Source organism: Balearica regulorum, chromosome 3 (assembly GCF_011004875.1).
Source record: "Balearica regulorum gibbericeps isolate bBalReg1 chromosome 3, bBalReg1.pri, whole genome shotgun sequence".
Taxonomy (NCBI): domain Eukaryota; kingdom Metazoa; phylum Chordata; class Aves; order Gruiformes; family Gruidae; genus Balearica; species Balearica regulorum.
The window spans coordinates 45,437,496-45,458,096 of NC_046186.1; the positions used below are offsets into that span (position 1 = coordinate 45,437,496).

Genomic DNA, 20,601 nt, shown 5'->3' on the forward strand with positions numbered 1-20,601 from the left:
AGGAGAAAGATGGAGTTGTTACATTCTCCTCCTCTCCTTCCTCTTTACAAGACCAGCAAACTTCTGCAGGTTACTACAGCACACAGGTACCCAACCATGGCCTTCACCTGCTGAAGTTGGGTACTTAGAGACAGAAGAGATGACTAAACCAAAATACTATTTGATTGAATCACGTATGTCTGAAAGCGCCCCACAATCAGTGACAGCATCTCTCACCGTCCTCCCGTTGCTTTCAAAAGCGAGTCTGATTCAAGCCACAAGCACTCTGAGCATCTGATGAGTTACCGCAATAAAGAGTACCCTGAAGAGCAGGAACAATCACATCTCTGCCCAAGTCCAGAGGTCTGACCAGCAAGTGAAGGCTCCTTTCCACTATATGCAAACCCAGTTTATCTCAGAAGAGGTGAAGACAATTACACGATCCCTCAATTCTTACTCCAACTAGGGTACTGGCCTCCATAAAAGGCTACACTCCACTGAGAATTTCCTGGCCTGCACACAATATTCAGCAATCACACTTCACAATCTCACTATACTGGAAATTACAGGAAAGAAAATATTTATCTACACTGACTCTGAGCATACTTGCAACTGCCCTGTTGCCAGGGGATCTGAAAGAAGTAGCTTCTGCACAACTGTTTCCTGTGCTAATGACAGAATAAAAAGTAGAAAAACACATCAAAACAAGACAGTGTAAAGAGGTCCAGCTTATTACCTGCACCATGACTCAAAACTTAGCTGGATGGAAGAAGCTTATTTCATAATGATCCAAAAATATTAGGGCAGTTTCAAGAACAAAGTTCTGGGTTTTTGTAAGAGAGATAACAGGGGGAAAAAAAAACAACTTGTAGCCCACTACAAACAATTTTCACTTCCAGATCTAGATTTGGTCTTTTCATATCTGTTTTATATCTTCTTCATCAAACATGAGGACTAAAACTACTGGAAAACTGCCAGAAGCTTCTAAGTTCAAGAGCTAGAAATTCAAGGCTACAATAACCGGTGTAAAAGCTGCATGTCAGTGGACAGATTCCTGAGAAATAAAAGTGCAGTAACTATGCAAATACCAGCAAATGGCTTGCTAATATCCATCCACCGAAGTAGACACACTTGGATAAATCAGGCATAACTCTACAATAACTGCAGGAGATTCACAAAAGAATGCAAGGAACTGTAACTGGAAAAAAAAAAAAAAAAAAAAAAAACAAAAAACAAACAGGTCTTGACCAGTATCCTATAAAGCACCTTTACACCCTTAATGATCAGGACAAATACATTGAGTATAAACAAGTTTTTCTTACCTCATAAGGCAGTTTATCAAAATATCCGTTAGTCGGCCATTCCCTGAGGGTAACAATGCTTAACTGCTTATTAAGGTTGTCCATTCCACAGCCATACTTCTCTTCATCCTCGTCTTCATCAATATCATTCATATCAATCATCGAAGTCTTAAGTGAAAGCACAGGTCTCTCTTTCACACCATGTAGTACTACTGCATCCAATTCAGTGTAATAGTCCAGAAGAGAGCTGTTCACTTCCAATCGGATTAAGTTTGTGGGAAAGTTTATCTGTTTGATACAAGGTGTGAATTGCCGAGCCTGAGGACCATTCACCTTTGCAGGTGCCTCGGACCAAAGGATTTCCCATCTGTGAAAGAAAAATTGCACACACAGACAGTATAGGGATTAAAATCAAAGTTACTAAAGCAATTTCTGAACACAGTAAGACAGCTTCTCTGTCACAAGTGAGAAACATGGTTGAAGAGACAATGAAAATTGTTACATTTTCTCTAGGTTTGGTAAATATCCTAAGGATGAATTTAACAGGGCACACTAATTCATGACCTTAGCATATTTTCTCTGCATTGCTAACTAACAAAAGCTGTATAGTCAAACTTGCATTAGAGCATTGTTATTCAGGCACAAGTTGTTCTAACATTTCACAGGTAAATGGATTACAGATGTCTTCACAATGATGGCATGTTACTATAAGTATGCAGGGAACAGTCTTGCCATGAAGCCCAAACATACAGTCAGCTGATCTCTCTTCTTTCCCACAAAAGGTTTTCACAAAAAGGGAAAAACCCCACAGCTCAGATTTTTTAACATCAAACCTGTTCAAATTGCAGCATTGCAAATTATTAAAAAATAATCTAAACTTTACTTTGTTTATCTGTCTAGGCAAGCAAACTATTCCTTTTAAAAAAGTAATTCACTGTCAAATTACCAAAGAAAATAGAATCTTCAAGTCATTTTTGAAAAGATCCTTTGCAAAAAACTTTAGAATTTCCAAACTGATAAACTGAATTTTTTTTCTCCTCTTTGGTCCAGTGACAGAAGACAGTGGAGGGCATGCACAGAACTTCCATATATACATCCTTACTTTCACACACAGACCTCAAATCTGTTCCAGTAAATGACAGTGAAACCTGCTGCCAACCGAGTAATCTGGAGAATCAAGTCTGATATTCATTAGGGCTTTAGTGCTCCCAAACTTGCCCAAAGGCCTGAAAACAGAAACATGCTCTTTATATCTGCATGGGTCCTCATCCACCGAATGGATTGTAGACGTCCTTCAGTCACTGGTGCCCATCTTTACCTCCCTCAAGTCTAGTTAATTCCTAAAGAAGGAAGCCTCCAGCAGCTACTGCTGCTACTCCCTTTGACAGTACATCCCATCTGCAAAACCCAGACACTTCCACATCTGCTCCATCTCTTTCTGATCACCAAGTCCCAGCTTCAAGGATTTCTCTCAGCCTACTTGTCCTGTCACAAGGGACTCAGAAATGCTGTATCTGCTCCCTAGTTCCTCAGCATCTCAGCTTTCCAGATACCACTACTGTGAACTTACAAATATTGCTCAACACTGACATGTACTACAGAACACACAGGGGAAAAAAAAATTAGTAAAAATAAAAAAATAATCAAACATGCTTTGTTTTCCGGAATCAAATGCTTAAACTTTGTCCATCACGGCAGAAAGTAAAACAAATGCAAGAACTTTCATTAAAACATAGCACATGGTATAAATAAGGCTTAGAAGCTTGATATTTGCTACTATTTCAAGGATAGGAAAATAAATCCGTTATCAGCTGAAACTTCCATTTCATGATGGACATTTTCAGGTATGCACAGATAAATTTTCCTATCCTACATCATGCTGCTCTCCACAAATACCTTACAGTAGAATGGGAGGCCTGTAGAAGTCTTCTGTCAAAGGAGAAAAAAAAAACGTCATGAACTAAAACCAAACATGCAGGACTGGTGAATATATGGCAGATCAGAAAGTACCAAGGTAGGAGAGTGGACAACTCTGCCCTAAGGTCAACATTTTTTATAGGAGAGACTTATTACTAAGGGAAGATTTCATTCATTTAGGAAATGAATGTCAACTCATGGCAAAAATTATGTAGTCGCACTGTCACACCTGCTCACACAGGTCGATTCCCTAAGCAAATACTTAATGTTGGCAATGCACCTGACCTTTCTTAACACATCCAGATCACCATCTGACATTTTGCTTAGATACTTTCATGTACCCACTCAAACTGTCCTTAGGGAAACTCAAGGCTATCTTTCTCACTAATTTAGCACATATTGGACCATCAGCTTTTAAGAGAACGTGTCTCAGTTATTGACTTCTTTGGTGCCCAGAGAGAGCATTATCTAGCAGTAGCAGAGCTCTGGAAAAAAATAATGCACCTGGAGGTCTAGGTTCATCAAACTGCAGAGTAATAACCTCCTTTAGCAATCACCTTCTGTAGTTCCCAGTCCTTGTAATAAACCAGAGAAGAGTAAAGGAAAGGCACATAGCACGTCTTTTTACAATCTTGTGCAACTCTACGTTACATACCACATGCTGATGAACATGAAGACCGGTGATTGTTTTCCACTGTCCTTGTCATACTGTTTTCCTTTTATCAACAGCCCACCAATCTAATTTTAAAGGAGTTCGCTGTTGGTTTAACTGGAAAACCTCAAGTCTATCAGGTTAATTTGATGTTCTTCTCTCCCTTGGTGGCACCGCACACAAGAACAGGCCACAGCAATTGCTTTGACTCAGGGTTGGTATATTCCTCCCCAGTGTAGGCGTACTCTTAACACGCTCATTACTGCAACTGGAAGTGGTTTCTTCATTTAGGACTAGCACTTTGACACTTAAATGGGCTACATGTAATCTGAATGGGAGCGAAGACTCTACAGTTAGAAATGGATCAAAAAGTCTAAATTTCCAAGAAGCTTCAGTAAGAACTGCATTTCTTCTGTACTGGAGCGTTTTTTTTTTTTATGGTCATCCATTTCAAAATCTTTCAGAAGAAAGGCATTTTGACAGTCAGTCCTGCTTTGAGGGTGCATACCAAAATCAGCTTCCTTAATAAGGTTGTCTGCATTTGTTCCAAGCTTAAGATGCTCGATAAACTATTTAACCCAAAACAAAGAGAAACTGATTCCCCCAAAATACCTGTAAAGAAGTCAAAGGAGTTTTCCTTTTCCTCTGCCCTTTAAGTTAATTAGGTAGCTCTCAAAAATCAAGCAGAATCAAATGACTGAAGGTAGGACATTGTTTGTCCTCAAGTCTTGCATCCTCAAGTCTTTACCTGTGCATACAGTAACAGCTGATCAAAGATGTTGCAAAGAGAGTGCTTTGATAAGAAGGTTTCACCAGCAATGTGCTAGAAAGCTTCAGTCTTTACACTGCCATGCAAAGCCTGAATAAGAGCCAGCAACATTTGTATTACTTTCTCTAGTGACAGAAGAAAATGAGGACCTTTAAGTTTTTCCATTCAGCTTTAAGGGACTCAGTTTTCCCACTAGATTTCTCTCTATCTCATGAAGATAGCCAGGAACTCATTCTGCTCAAATTTCTGATGCTAAAGACTCCATATATGTATATGGTAAAAAAAAAAATCAACTCCCATTCTCCTTCCCTCACCATGAAGGAAAATACAGTCTAGAGATTTTTAGGCTGAGAAACATTCTTGCGAGGTTTGTGTCAAATAAGAGCACATGTTTAATGCGTGTTTAATTTTTTTGTTAACCTAATGCTGTTGGAAAGCTTTTTAATGGCTAAGATGATGCCTGAGTAGACCTAGTTACTTCTGAAGAAAATGTATAATAAGAAAGATCCTCTGGCAAAGTGGCTCCTAAGGAAAGTAATCAGCTTGCTTTCCAACAAGACAAGATTAAACTTTGCCTGTGATCTGCTGAGATTTCTTGCATTGTAAAATTGAGATTGCTGTAGAAAGTGAATAAAGCACCACGTGCTATTCAAGCACAAAACCAAATTCCTGTCCCAAGAAACTTATAGCTGTGTTAAAAGACAAAAGAAGGAAAAGTTTCAGATAAACCAACAAGGAGAACATAAAGAAACTCAGAGGAGTTGCTGAAATTGCAAGTTCTGCAACAATTATAACCATGATATGTGATTATAATACATCCCATCTGCCCTTCTCCAAGCAAGTGCTCTGCAAATAATCTGTAGGCTACCTACAAGAAAACGTCTCCTGCCTGCTAAGATGCCAGGGATGCTTCAGCATACAAAGTTCAACATAACCTGGAAAGTGCATCCCTGGCCACAGCCATGAGTTCGTAAATACAAATGGCGGGGAAGACTGATCATGAGAACAATTTTAGAACCATTCAGATCAAGGTGATAAGCAGAGTTCACAGCAGCCTAATTACCTGGACGGGGGAGGAGGGGAATATGCAGCAGATTTTCACTTCTACTTTGAGAGTTCAATTCTGAAATACCAGAGAGAGCAGAGGCAGGACTCCAAGAATGCCCAAGGCATTTAAAATAGCAAAAGATATTTCAAATAACTGCCCTGGCCACATGAGCTTTTTATGGGTTTCTCAAAAATGACTGTGTCCCATGAGCCCAGAATTCATTCTTCTATGACAGTCATCTGGACAAGGAAAAGCTGTTTTCCCGAAGATGTCAAAACAAGTTATAAGTAAGGATGCAAACAGCTAGAACTTAAGTTGTGTGTTACACATAGGTGAGATACAGCCCTGAAGGTCCCTTATCACACTCTAATGTGTTGATGGTATCAGCAGTGTTTTGGGTGCCTCCATCTGAGATTCACAGGGAACAAAAGGTAGAGAACCATCTGAATGCTGCTTTCTACAAGCAAGACATGATATTTCTTATTGAATATACTGCCTTCCTAGTTTCACTCCCTTTATCATAAGGGGGGATTTTCTTTTCATCAAACATTTTCATCTCAATCCTGGCTGCCAGCAAACAAATCTACAACATTCCCACCCGGATTAGACTTCCAGAGAGAGAGCCTATTGCCTAAATACAATAAACATCCTAATGGAAGAAGATGGAGCCTTTTACTTTGTCCATCTTCCTTAGCCTGCTCCTCTGGTTGCAGCAGTTTCTGCCTCTATAGGCTTCCAGACCTTCAGAAAGAGAAAGGAACCCCGCATGCAGCAAACACAGCTAAGCTAGGAAATACTGAGCCAAGCATCTACAAATCGAACTCAGAATTCTGCTTAAAAGAGCATCTAGCAAAATTCTAAACGACATGAAAGAAATTAAATTAAAGAGAAGCAAATGGTGGGAACACACAAGGCAGAATGGAACTGCTCCCAGACAGTCAAATGATCATGGTATCTCATCTGTGAGAAACCACCTCATCAGTGTTACACTTTATCTGTGGAAAACAAGAAAAAATAATCACAAAACAATCTCCAATCTACTAAAAAAGCAATCATCGCAGAGCAGTAAGGACATATGCTATGATACATCACCCCAAGCACTGCCATACATCCTAGACTAGTTAGGAATCTCTGGTTTTGAACTTTTATAAAAACACATGAATATGTGGTGTCACTATAACGTACATGAGATAAGAGAAACTGTCAAATTAAGTTAAAAAAAGACCACGACAGAAGAAGAGCAGGGACCAATTTTTTTTTTCTTTTATATTCCAAATTTAAAAAGCAAAGTTATTTTTGTAAAAAGAAAAAGTTGAAGAACTTCTGAAAAAATTATTTCTGACTTGAAAGCTCCCACTTAAACACACACAAACTCTTCCTGGTTGACAGCAGTTAACTATTAGGAGTATCAAAATGTTTCAAAAGGGCTGACACCAAAGAAGCCATTAGGGAACGGCAAAGAGTAAGCCTTCTGGGTAAACGGGAAAGAAAAAGAAACAAGAAAGAAAACATCTTCCTCATCTCAGAAGCTAGCTTCATCTTATCCATCAATCTAATACACTATGAGAAACAAAGAAAATTCTCTTGTTTGGGTTCAGGCACCGTGTCCTCATCATGGCTGTGTGGAGCTCTGCCTCTTCCACTGGAGGAAAAGGGACTCATCATTGTCACCAAACCCTAAGTATGCAGAGTGTACAAAAATAATAATCATAGTGCAACACAACACAAAAAAGAGGGATTTCTTCACCACATAACAACTGAGACTATATGCTACAATATTCCCTTAACCTCAGATTATTAATTTTTGCTTGGATTTTCTGCACTCAGATAATTCATGTAACAAATTTGTACATAGATACTAACATATGTTAGTATAGTTCAAGGAATTACCAAACGCTTCTCACCAGTCAAGGTGTGAGTGGCACTAATGAAAAACACAAAAGGTCTCCATGTGTAAAGACCATGGTGTCTCTGACATTTATGATTTTTAAAAATTGGTTTATGAGGAGAGTGATGTAACGTCTTCTGTGTTTAAAGCAGCAAAAGATATGAGAGGACAGAGAATTCCTAAATTGCTGGAAACTGGTTAAACCATAATGAAAACTTCAAATTAACTGTCATGTTTTAAGCATTAGAATCATTTCAGAATGGAATGTAATTGTTCCTAAAATTAAATGTTTATTCCCATTCCATGAAGAGCTGATCCCACCTCCAAAAAGACTCTGAATAAAGCTGATTTGAGAGAGCATCATACAAAGCTGTAACTGATAGCAGCACTCAATGCACCAGCAAAAGAGAAGCATTACTAAAGACCTTTTTCTGAACACCCACATAAAGTTGTTCTTTCAACTGAAGCATAAAGTGAGCAACAGAGCAACACATTGGCCAACAGCATATAGCCACATGGGCTATAGCCATTTTGCTACCAGAATATATAAAGTCCTCTTGAGGAAGTCTGCAGTACAAGAAAGACATGGTGCTGGTGGAGCGAGTCCAGAGGAGAGCCAGGAAGACAATCGTTGGACTGGAGCACCTCTCCTATGAAGACAGGCTGAGAGAGTTGGGATTGTTCAGCCTAGAGAAGAGAAGGCTCCGGGAAGACCTTAGAGCAGCCTTCTAGTACCTGAAGGGCCTACAGGAGAGCTGGACTGAGTGTTTACAAGGGCACGTAGTGACAGGACAAGGGGTCATGGCTTTAAGCTGAAGGAGGGTAGATTTAGATTAGATATAAGGAAGAAATTCTTTCTTGTGAGGGTGATGAGGCACTGGCACAGGTTGCCCAGAGAAGCTGTGGATGCCCCATCCCTGGAAGTGTTCAAGGCCAGGTTGGATGGGGCTTTGGGCAACCATGGCAGGGGGGGTTGGAACTAGATGATCTTTGAGGTCCCTTCCAACCCAAACCATTCTATGGTTCTAGGATACGATTCTATGAAGGACTGTAGTACACCAAGTCCTTGCAGAGCCTCTTGCAGGTTAGAAGCTTTTGCACACAGCAAAGTCTTGGATGAGCTGATGTTTCAAATACTAAACAAAGAGAAAAAAAAAAAGATTACTCAACTGGACTAGTATAATCCACTAAGCATAACATTTAAACAAGTTTCAACAGACTATTTCCTCTCAACAGTTTAGACTCCACCATTAATTTGGCCTTCTTTTTATAGCAAAGTAAGAACTGGTGAAAAGGAACCTTTCTAAAGACCTGCCCTTTCTATACCGGTGTTCAGAAAGTAACAGATCCAGAGTCAGCAGATAAAACAAAGCAGCACTTTAAGGTTTTTAGGTAATAAGGTGATTTAAAATTGAGTATCAAAATAGTCAGAAGAGGAAAACAAGGTTCTAAGTGCCCTTTGAGTAACTGGGACATGGCCTTTTTTAACAGAACAAAATAGCGTGGCAGTTTTTCAAGTCCAAAACATCAGTTAAACACAGAATCACCTGAGATTGTCAGCAGTATTCCACCTTCAAAAAAAATAATTCTTAGTTGACATCTCAGAGAACTTTTGGAAGTGAAAACAAGGGACGAAGAAATGAAGCAGAAAAGAGACCACATTCTTCCAACTCTTCATATTTCCCTCATAATGGTGAGCAAATGAACAGAGGAAAAAATACTGCATACCTCATGTGGAGACAGGGTTCCTTCATCTTCCCTTCAAGACACAATGCATAAGACATGTTTGTCTCTTTCAGAAGAAAGAAGGAGACAAACCAAATATGCAGCTCTGAACAGTTAAGTCCTACTGAGGAAACGTAAGTCAAAAGGAAAAAAAAAAAAGAATAAAAGTCCCTCCGACACTTTTCTAGCATCAAGACTGGCAAGTACTGAAGACGCAGCATAGATAATTGGTTCTGAGGCTCCCTGAGACAACCTTCTTCTAACCAAAATTGTTGTTAACCTAGGTAGGCAGAACAGAAGATACTCCTGCCTACAAATGAAAAAGCATGGTCCTACAGAAACTTCATCCTTTTTTTATGAAGGGAAAGTCTGAGCTCTCACTCTGACCACACCTCAGGAGGAGTCATAAAGCACTTCCCAAAGTTTTATATTACTATTTTCACTTCCATCTTCTTTTAGCTCTCTGAACAATCTTCTTTTTTTTTTTAGTGCACATTACTAAAAAGCTCCTTCAGTTAACATCTCTTGAGCTTTCCTTCAACACTTCTTGGTCTTTACACAAAACTAAAAAAAAAGTATATTGTTTTAAGAACCAACACCTAAACAGACATTTTAATAAAACAGCATTAGCTTATTACTCAGAATTATATCCTTGTATTGCCCTGCAGCACACTATCCTACTGTTACTCTAATGCAATATTATCAACAGTTACAGAAATAATCTCTACATAAATCTGTGCTACATCATAAAATGAAGAAGTAAAATCTACATCATAAATGAAAAAGTAAAATGAAAGTTCACAGAGTAATCGGCCAAAAGTCATTTCACATTAGGTTCTAAGTTCAAAAGTCTTAAAAGCAGCCTTCACAACATAGCATCCTATAAATAAGTTCTGTATTACTGTGCCAAACGCACTCCTACTTCTGAAGTTAGGCAGTCTATTATTATTAGTTTGACCTATCACTGTTCCTTGAATTTGGATGTTTACTTTAGAGCTATACAGTATATCCTCATTAGAGTGCTGTAAAACAAACAACTGCACTAAACAACAGTAAATGACAGAATGACACAAAATAGATTAATTGGGAATTTTGAATATATAACACGACACCTGATTTTCTGCGGGGTTTGAATAAACATCAATGGCCTAGTGTTAGAAAGCACGGTATACTAAGCTAGACCTAAAAGCATGCTTTTTAGCTATAAGATACAGCTTAGGGAAAAAACACTCAGCATCCAAGCTAACACTGCTTATATCACCAAAGTGTGCATTTTAAAGGAAGATAGTATTTGTTGGCATGTTCTTTTCTATATGATACATTTTGTTAAGTCTTTCTTCTATCAGTTCTTTCCTTTATGGGTTTGGTATCATTTCACTGCTTTTTGATGTATATGTAGTACTTTGATTGCATTTACTGATAGGTCTTCCCAATGTTTTCCCCCACTATGTCCTTTTACGTGTTTTCTCCTTCCACTTCTATTTCCTCACCTCCTACTAAGAGCTTCACACCTCATACATAGTGTTTTCCTTTGTTATCTTACCATTCCCCAGGTCCCCATCTTCCTGCCTCCCCCCCAACGGAATTTCACCAGGAGTTCCTACTATGAGGAAAACCAATAGGATTGAATCGACTTCTTTTAGTCTAGATGCAATTGTAAAAATGAAGCGCGGCTCATACCCTTTGACCAGACCAAAAATAAAGATCAGACAAATGGCATCACCTTTTGCCCAACTGTTTTGTGGTTCTGGTTTTGGCCTCATTTCCATATGAATAGTTATAGTGCTTGATTATACTATACATACAACCTAAAGCATGCAGAGAGGAGTTTATGGCTACTTGAAACAGGATGATACAGCAACCATGAATCCTCAGCCTCTTATACATAATTTGCTTTTTGTAGAAAGACAAGAACTCAGAACTGCCAGTGCAAAAGTGATTTCTGTACATACATAATAATTATTGGTCATAGAAATTCCAACACAAAAGCTATCATTATACAAATTAAACCTGATATTAGGATCTGCATTAATTCCTACCAAAAAATCCATATCTCTGAAGTTGCTATAAAAACATGCCACCACAGTTTTAAAAACATGCAGAAATGAAGAAAACATTAGTGGGTCAGATACAAAACAGAGAAATACTAGGAAGTAAAATTCTCTAAACTGCATTATTGGTAGCATTTAACATCTTACAGGAAAGCGCAAAGGAGAGAAAAAAAAAATTACCTTACTTCAGCTGGTGGATTTTGAGAGTAAGGATTTGCAGAGCATGCCAAAATCCTGACTACAGCTCCAGGATGATATGTTTCCAGAATGTGCACTGCAGTGGGATAAACTGGTTCCTCAAAAGCAAGTTCCACGTAGTCCTGGCTACAGAAGGTGGGTGGCGTCCTCTTGAATGGCAGGCGAGCACTAGGACAATGATCCCACCAGGTCCCATAAGTTCGAAAGACAGCAGTCTGAGTAAAGTCACCAGAACTAGGGTACACGTTTGGAATACCCGCTAAATTCCACATAGTGTACGACATGCTGTTTTCACTACCATAGTGAGAGCTGAAATCCAACACTTCTTTGGCGTACTGAACTATTTCAACGTTGATAGGTAAGGCTCGGGTGTTTGATTCAATAGCCCTCCGGCTGTTCATTTCTCCTCTCGTCGCTGTCCTAGCTCGGCGCCGAAGGCACATATAGTAAAACATGCTCAGAACTGTTAACATGGGAAACACTGGTGACATCTAGGTATGACTTCGGAAGATGCGAAAAGGTCAAGAGTCCTTTATAAGGTGCATTAACTGCTTGTGGTATTTTGGAAAAGAGCTGATAAAACAGAATGAATAAACATAGTGAGCAGATACAGCACGCTTAGAAAGCAAACTGTACTCTTTCAAATACCCTCTTAAACAAAGTCCCGCTATTAAAACATTAATAAACTATTACATTTTATTTTAAGACAATTATTTAGTTGGAGGCTGGCTTCCTGTTTACTGGGAAGGGCAAGGGGGGGTTAAATAAAGAGAAGACTATGAAGAAACATTAGCCAAAACTAGCCCTCGATCAACGAAGACTAATGGTTAAATTAAACATTATTTTCAGGGATTTATTGAAAAAAATCTTGCACTGACTTATGGAAATGAAATGAAGTATGAAATGAAATCTGGCCCTTGCAGTAAACAACTATAGAAGAGTATCTGAAGGTACAGCTAAAATTATCCGTAGTATAGTTTTGAAATAATTAAAATAAAACTGACTTTTAAACAAAATACTCAAGCACCCAGTCAGGCTGCAGCAGTATACAGCTCAACAAAACGTAAGTTACTTCACTGCTTATATTTTGCAGTAAGACTGCTCCCAGACCCAAATATGTTCATTTAAAGCTAGCTCAAGTATATATTATATTATAATCTGGAGAGCAAAATGTACCCTTAAAACAGCTCATACAGAAAGGTGGACAGATACGCCAGCAAATTGTATCCTCTAATTTTTTCCCCATAATTTGTGAATGGTTTTAAGAGTGAAAAGAGCGAGCTTTGGGCAGTTAATCTAAACCAAAAACTTAACCCGCTGCTTCCTGTATCAGAGTGCTAGCCTGAAACAGACTCACAAAAATACCGTCTTTACCCTTTGAAGTTGTCCATGACAGCATTCACCAATGACAGAAGGGTCACTAGCCTCCTGAAGGACGCTCAGAATTCATTAACAACTTCATCTTCCTTGAAGCCAAGCAACAAAGTAAGTCTTCAAAAGAGTCCTGGCATCAGAAGCAGAAGTCCCCATAGAAAGCATTTTACTTCTGATAAGAGAAAATATTTTCATTTATGTAACAATTCAGTTACACAAAATGTACTACATCTACATACTGCGAGGCCACCTAAAAAATCCACCCAAAACATACTAATAATTAAGGATACCGATGTGTTTTGCACAGCCTACATCAAATCATAAGTAAAGCAGACAGACAAGCAGGTTTAACAATTAGAAAAAGCCAAAGTAAAGGTAAGTCTCTTTACTAAAGTTTTCTCTTTACAATGGTGAAGAAATATGTAGAGCTGAATGTTGCCTTCAGGCCACAGAAGGGCTGTATCATATTCCCTACTAATAAAGATCCTCTTACATATGTTTGTCCCATATTTAGCAGCCACTCCATACCTGCGTGATGTAAACTGTTAGATTTGCCAACACACAACAAAACATGGAACGTATTCTGCGATTTCTGCTAGCAGTACACAACACACTCGGGCAATAACACAGCACTCCAGAATTCGCATCCTCCAGTACCACAAACTGGCCTTCTGATTAACTTGTTCATCAGCTTTACTAGGAAAGAATAAGGAGTAATGCCCGTAACCTGTTAAAGGCCAAAACAGGGAGGACTAAGCATGTCTCAAAATAGAATAAATGTTTCTTCAACAGCCTGTACCAGACTTGCCAGTTAGTTTACCACAGGATACATACTGTGGTAATCACCAAACCAACAGAGGTGACGCTTCTATTGCAGAAGACACATCACACAATGACTAACACGATGCCTCGCGTTGTCTGGCAGACAAACCACATATTTAATGTTGGCAATGGGTACAAGTGAGACCATACTCTAAGCTTATGCTTCCAAAAACTCTATATAAAGTAGGGTAAATAATTAAACAGAGACAAATCAGAGTGACTTTTGTATGCCTCTCTATAAATCCACTGTACATGTTTCTTGGGTAAATTGCTTGTTTCCTACACTCATAAAACACACATAGACGTACAAACGGCTGTTTTGCTTGAATGTTGCCAACAAGAAGGCGCTTGTGGTAACAGATAAGGACAGGCTGTGCTATTTGACCCTCTTACTCATGATAGCGAGAAAGTTTACTAACGAAGTGTTCACTTCTCACTTTCTTGCCTCTTCTATTATTAGCTTTTTGTTTAGTTCCTGTCCTTCATTCGGTTCACATGTTGACATAGCTGTCAACAACATGAATTACTCCTGACATTCAGTGCAGAAGGGAATGCAGACGATATGCTGGATCCACTTCAAGCTCTCCTGGAATGCCAAAACCCAATAATGTCACATTTCCCCCAAACATCCTGTTGAACCACCTTTTAGAAGAGGCACTGGGAAAAAACCCAGCACAACCCCCAACCTCTCCTCCTTAAAAAAACTCATCCAAACCAAAACAAAAAAACCCCAACAACTCCAAACTGAAAATTGTTATTTTATCTTTTCAGTGTGGAGCTGCTGTAAGGTGTATAGTGAAGATTACAAATACATTCTCTTTCTGGATTTTTCCCTCTTAAAAAGAATAATTTATTTACAAAGCATGCCAACAGACATTAATCTTCACCAAACTTACTGCTGTCAAGCCCTGGAATACATGTGCAGACCAGCATATACACCAGCTTCTAACTCAAAATTTTACTGATTTATGTGGTTTGAAGCCTGCTCCACGGGAATTATGACTTCACAGAGCTCAACTTTAAGAATCATTCAGTTGGGGTACTTCAAGATCAGGTACGAATCACTGATCTCACGTACGCATCCTACACACCTTCATGTCTGCACTCCAAACTCCAGGTTTCCTCTGGCCAGAGCCCGGAGCTCTGGCAGCGCTGTTGTAAAACCCGGCTGCGCTCCCATCAGCTTGTCAAAGAGCAGCCTAACCGCCGGCTGGTTCAGAGCTCTACGTCAACTAGCTGGCCAGTTTAAGTCAGGTCTAACAGGGCAGGTAACTTGAAATCATGCTGCAGATTCTCCTTTAGCAGTAACATGAATTTGGATCATTCCCCCTCTACCAACTTGATGATTTCCATAAAACCTGTAAAAATTTTATATCCTCGACACTGACGCCACTTTGTCAATTTTGGCTGACATCAGTCAACAGGCTCTAAAGTAAGTAGGAAGAAACAGGGGAGAGCATACAGCTTTCATAAAAATGCATTAGTCTGAACAATACAACTGGAGGTAAATTGCTTCTAAAGAGTTAAAAGCAATATAGGATTTAGTAGTTTGTAAAAGTCAGAGAAAACAAAACTATTATAAAAGAAGGATAAATAAGCATTAGAACTACAATACAAATAGGAACTCTTCTTTTGGCATTTTAAAAGAAGCAGTAAGAATTGTGTGGAGTTAAAAGACCAATGAAAAATTACTCAGGAGGTTAAAGGATAATAAGCTAGTGAAAGAATTACATTAAATAAAGATCAGTAGGGCCAGATGATATAGAGAGATCTTTTCAGGAACTACCACAGGTCAAGCTGATTTCCAATTAAAGGGATTTAACTTTGCAAAAAAAAATGCAGACTCAGGCCTATGCAAAGCATCGAGATAAACAGCTCTGGAGCAGAGCAGTTCATGTACATGCCAAGTTTATGTGGAAAACTCCCCCCTTCCTCAAACTGCTTGATGATTTTTAAGAGATCCATTTGGGCCTATGAAACTATACCTTCCAATCTCTGGCAGCATCTTTGGCCTGATGTATATTATTCATTTTCTTTTGTACAGGCATAATTATGCTAAACTAAAACTTAATAAAGGTTTCTTTCAAACATATATTATCCTCCTCCCAAGCAGCAGCCTTCTACTTCTTTTCTTTTATTTGGTTTCTTTCATATCATAACTTTTTCTGCCAAGATACCATTAAATGCACTGAAATGGTGCTTTTGAACACCACAAAGGCCTTCAGCGGCCACCACAGACGGGCACAGAGGGCATAAGGGTTTGATTAGGAAGGGAAAGCTATACGCTATGAACGCACAGTGACGTCGTGAGGTGCTGCCCTATGCCTACATGCCCAATTCACACTCCCAGTCTGGATCCCATCCCCGGCCTCTCTTGGGGCTGCCCGAGCTCTGCGCTCCCATCTCCCACCCCAGACCCATCCCTCTCTGTTTCACAGCCAGCGCTGCTGGGGAGCCAGCTGGGTCCTGGGGCTCATGCGGCCAGACACCAACCACTCTTGCAGACAAGTGTCACTTTCGGTCTGTTCATCTCCCTGAACCAACTCGTCGCCAGTTAACATGGAGTCAGCACTGGCTCAAGGGGGCAGGAAGAATGCAAGAGCCCCAAGTCAGACCAGCTCAAAGTGCCATGGAAATGTGACTTCTGCTTTTTCAAGAGAGACAGGACTCCAAAGAACCAGATTGGACTAGACCTGGAATAAAACTTTTCTGAGCGAAACGCTGCTTTCTTTCAAAGTGCATTACCATACCTCAGACTATTTACAATCTCTCCTATTTCCATCACTATGTAATTGACAACAATTTAAATTATAAGGGCAAATTCCCTTTTTCTATATGATTAAGCCTTCTTCCCTTCATGCTATACATACAGAAAGCCTTCTACGATAATTCGCTATTTCCTTCTTTCAAACACAACAAACCTTGATAAAGGAAAATGTCCTATGTTTTCTCTACAGATTTCATGGGAACAGGCACTAATTAAACTAAAGCATTCAAAAGCACTAGATCCCTTTGGTCTATTTTGTCTCTTTTCAGAGGGAGTTTATGTACACAAATCTATTTTCCAGCTTCCAAGCAACCCATCCTGTTAATGATTATTGTACCTACTCATTTTGGTTGTTTTTGCAAATTCATCTCCTCAGCATTCACAATTTCATCCCATGAGAGCAGAAACAGGACACACTTACATAGTTATTCACCAACCAGAATGCTGAGCAAAGGTGGGAAATATACAGAAAAATACTAGGGGTTTGGAGGGGTTGCAAAGTGAAGGATGTGTGTAAAAACTCAACAAGTAACAGATATGAGACATAGAAAAAAAATAAAGACGGCATATTTCGTCCCTGAACCATCCCTGGCAATGCACGTGTAAGACAAGAGTTCATACTGCTTCAAGAGAAGCACGTGTTGTATATACAAGTCATGTATACACCGGGTTTGATTTTTAAAGCCAGAGAGGTAATACTACCTCTTTACACCAGCTTTGCTAATCTCACACTTGGGAGTACTATGCAGTTTTCTTTCATTTGACTATAAAAGAAACAGCAACATTGACAAATTGCGAAGAACGTATAAATGACAAAACCAATAGATTGTATTATCTCTGAAGAAAGATTAATGCAATTTAATATATGCGTCTTAGATAAAAGATGGTAAATGGGAAATCTCTTAATTATCTTTGCACGTTAATGCACAGAGGGAATACTGGAACCTTACATTACAGGCTAAAACAGAGTTTTTTTACCACAGGTTAGCATCTCTCACTGTTAATTACCTAGATTATACCAACATCTACACTCAACTTGTTGAAACTAGAAGCTAGTATTAAAAATTAATAAGCTCTTACAGCTTTAAACTCAGGCCCCACTTGCTGTGTTTTTTCCTGTAATGCGTTCTGGCACTAAAAACATAGCTATTTTACCTATTTGCAACTTATAAATTTACAGTTTGGAAAAAAAAAAAAAGGAACATTATGACAATTCCATCTATTTAAAATCTTGTTTGTGGTGCTGTCATTAGCATCAAAACATGCAAAATCCAAGAATTTCAGATTACTTCACTGATTGCCTGTTCCTTCCTGCTCGGACCAGAACTCATTGCGTGGTTTAGCATCACAATATAAGGGAGACGAATGTTCCTTAGGCATCTCTCACAAGCTCCAGGTGAGCACCCTGCCTTCTGGAGGTTGTCTTCCCATATAACAAAAATTGGTTTTCAATGTGTGTAAGTCATCAGGTAGCCCCTTTCAAAACTGACTCATTCTACACAAAGCCTGAAGTCACCAGCATTGTAGCACTTCATTTTGAACAACCACTTTTCCGGCTACGGTGAAACTCTCCTGCTCATGCCAAAAAAACCCCATATATATATACCCATTCAATGCTATTTTCAGTAAGAAATGCGAGTGCATTTGTCTTCTCATTTTTCTCTCCACAACGTTGTACTACCTCTCTGTGCAGTCGTATTCTGCCTATAGCGTGGACCGCAGCTATTAGGCCACGTAGTTGTCTCCCACTGCCCGTGCATCAGCTTGCACTGATAATAAATAACAATTCACATGAAGTGAAACACCCCAAAGTACGTACCTAAAAAAAAAAAAAATAAAATATTTTAAAACCTCTAGTTAAGCTCCTACCCTGTTGTGTTGTGCTGCGATCGGGCACAAGGGGTAACGAGGCGTACCTCGCGTGGCACGACAGAGACCGTGCAGCAGCTAACGCCTATGGACAGCCCGATGCTGCCAGAGCAGATGACGCTCTGCACAGGAGATGATGCACAACCCCTGCCCCAGCTCTGACGCCTCTGTCCGTTTCGACGTCCGTTCCTCCGGTCGCGCTCCATCCCCTCCCTGCGACGTTGCACCCCTCGGGCACCCGCGCTCTACCCACGGGTAGGTCTCGCCGAGGCCCAAGGGCACCGGTGGGACACCCCCGGTGGGACACCCCGGCCCAGCAGCGGGTGCCGGGTGCTGCCGCTGCCCGCCGGGTGTCCCTCCCCGACGCGCGGACAGCAGCCCGCCCCGGCCCCGCCAAACACCGCCGGGGCGCCGGCCCCGCGGTTCCGCCCCCGCCTGCCACGGGCTGGCGGGCGGGCGGGCACGCACACACCTGCGGCCGGCCGCACGGGCCGCGCAGGACCGGCACCGGCACCGGGCTGCTCCCGGGGCCCGGCGCCGCGCTAACCGTCTGCAAGGCCGGGCGGGGGCGCCGAGGGGGCACCCGGCACCTGCCTCCCTGCCGAGGCGACCCCCCCGCCCCCCGGCCGCGTCCCGAGGGGAGGGGCCCCGGTATGCAGCGCGGCCCCCCCTCCCCCGCCCGAGCGGAGCCGCCACCCTACCCCGTCCGGAGGGCGGAGCAGCACGGGCCGCCGCCGCCGCGCCAGGCGCCGCCGGAAGCCCCGCACCGTGGCGGGGGCGGGGCGCCGGAGGAAGAGGCGCGGCGGCGGGCCGCCGCGGGGGCGGGGTCGCGGGCTGCGCGTGCCCGCGCTTCAGCGCTGGGCGGGCTGTGACGGGCGGCGCGCGGGGTGCTGAGGGGGCTGGCGGTTGCGCCCTGAGGAGAGCGCTGGGCGGCGGGCCGGTGTGCCGTTCTTTAATTGAATTGGATTGCAAAATCCAGCGAAAGGGGGTGGGAAGTTGTTGTTTTGTCATTGTTTGTGACTCAAGCTGCCTCTGGCTTGTGTCGTAGCTCTGCAGCCGCGGCGAGCCGCCCTCTGGAAGCCCACCTGCCATCGGCAAGTCCCGGCCTGGTTTCTCCCGAAGTTCTTAACGGGCGGCTTATACGTCTGGCCCCAGCCCCACCGGGTCATGCTTTTAACGTGGTGTTCTGACTCCCCAGTATGTCATAAGGGCAGCCCTGATTTTAATTGATTTTAATGACTACTCGCTCCAGCGAATTGTAGCGCCTCTCGGGTCCCTAACTGGCATATTGCAAAGGGAAGTGTCATGTTCTGCTTCCATATCCTTTAATTTGGTACGCATGCCCAAGCATTTGTGCTTTCTCAACTGCTGCTTCCGATTCCAGCTCCTGCGATGATCACCAACGTTGCTGTGGGTCCGTCTAGTCTCCTTGTGCCTCCGGTGCTGCTCCATGATAGATGATACCTGGGACCATTTACTTATGGTAGAAAATAACGATGCTGACTTTGACTAGGCGGTCAAAAAGTAATTCTAAAAATTCAGAAAAGATTCGAAATAATTGATATCTAAGGTGATTTTGGTATAATGCTTTAATATAAATTCTATACATTTCTAATAAATTCCAAACATAGAAATCTATACATTTAGGCTAGAGTGCTTCTCTCTTGCTAACTGTAGTGGCAGACAGGCCACTACACAAAGCCGCTTTCCACAAGCAGACATGCCAGGGTGACCAGTTGATAGGCAATTCATGTACCTGCATGCACATGTGGGCATACATACATACATTTTTTATACGCATAAGATGCCACTGCACCATTTTAAAATGACAATTTAAGCCCCAACTTTTAAGGCACTACTTCTACAGAAGAGGAAGGTAGGCTCTTCAGGTTCCAGTACCAGCGGTGTAGCGTGTTTCTGCATCATTTAGCCTCACTTCTGTGATACAGTCAGGTACTAGCTACGGAGTGCTTATAAAGGTGCTTTCAATAATCACTTTCCCAGGCAGTTGCCATCTCAAAATTTGAAATACAAAAAAAAAAAAAAAGGAAATAAGACTATGAGTTTTGTGAGTCAGAAAATAGGTTAGGCATTAAGCTGATTTTTTGTGGTTTATTTTGTTTATGTTATTCTTTTCATTTTAGGTTTTGCACATATCATACTATCCTCCCTTTCCAAATGAAATGAAGAGAAAGGGAACACTCAGAAGGCACAATTTACCTAACCCATTTAAGACTTCTA

At 41.2% G+C, this 20,601-nt stretch overlaps 1 protein-coding gene across 5 annotated transcripts in view; it reads right to left on the bottom strand.

The window, feature by feature from the left end:
* Nucleotides 1-19,145, bottom strand: part of FBXL4 (F-box and leucine rich repeat protein 4) — a 64,013-nt gene extending 44,868 nt beyond the window's left edge. For 4 of the 5 annotated variants that reach the window (XR_012834474.1, XR_012834476.1, XR_012834475.1 and 1 more), the window contains exons 1-4: nucleotides 19,062-19,145; nucleotides 12,903-13,074; nucleotides 11,511-12,101; nucleotides 1,302-1,647 (exon numbers count right to left, since the gene is read on the bottom strand). Coding sequence is in view for 2 of the 5 variants with exons in the window: in XM_075747770.1 (XP_075603885.1) it covers nucleotides 1,302-1,647; nucleotides 11,511-12,019 (855 nt within the window). In the remaining 3 variants the exon portion in view is untranslated. Of the gene's footprint in view, nucleotides 1-1,301; nucleotides 1,648-11,510; nucleotides 12,102-12,902; nucleotides 13,075-13,430; nucleotides 13,448-19,061 lie in introns of those variants that run through there. The other variant, XM_075747772.1, reaches the window with a different exon arrangement.
* Nucleotides 19,146-20,601: the final 1,456 nt, after the last annotated feature.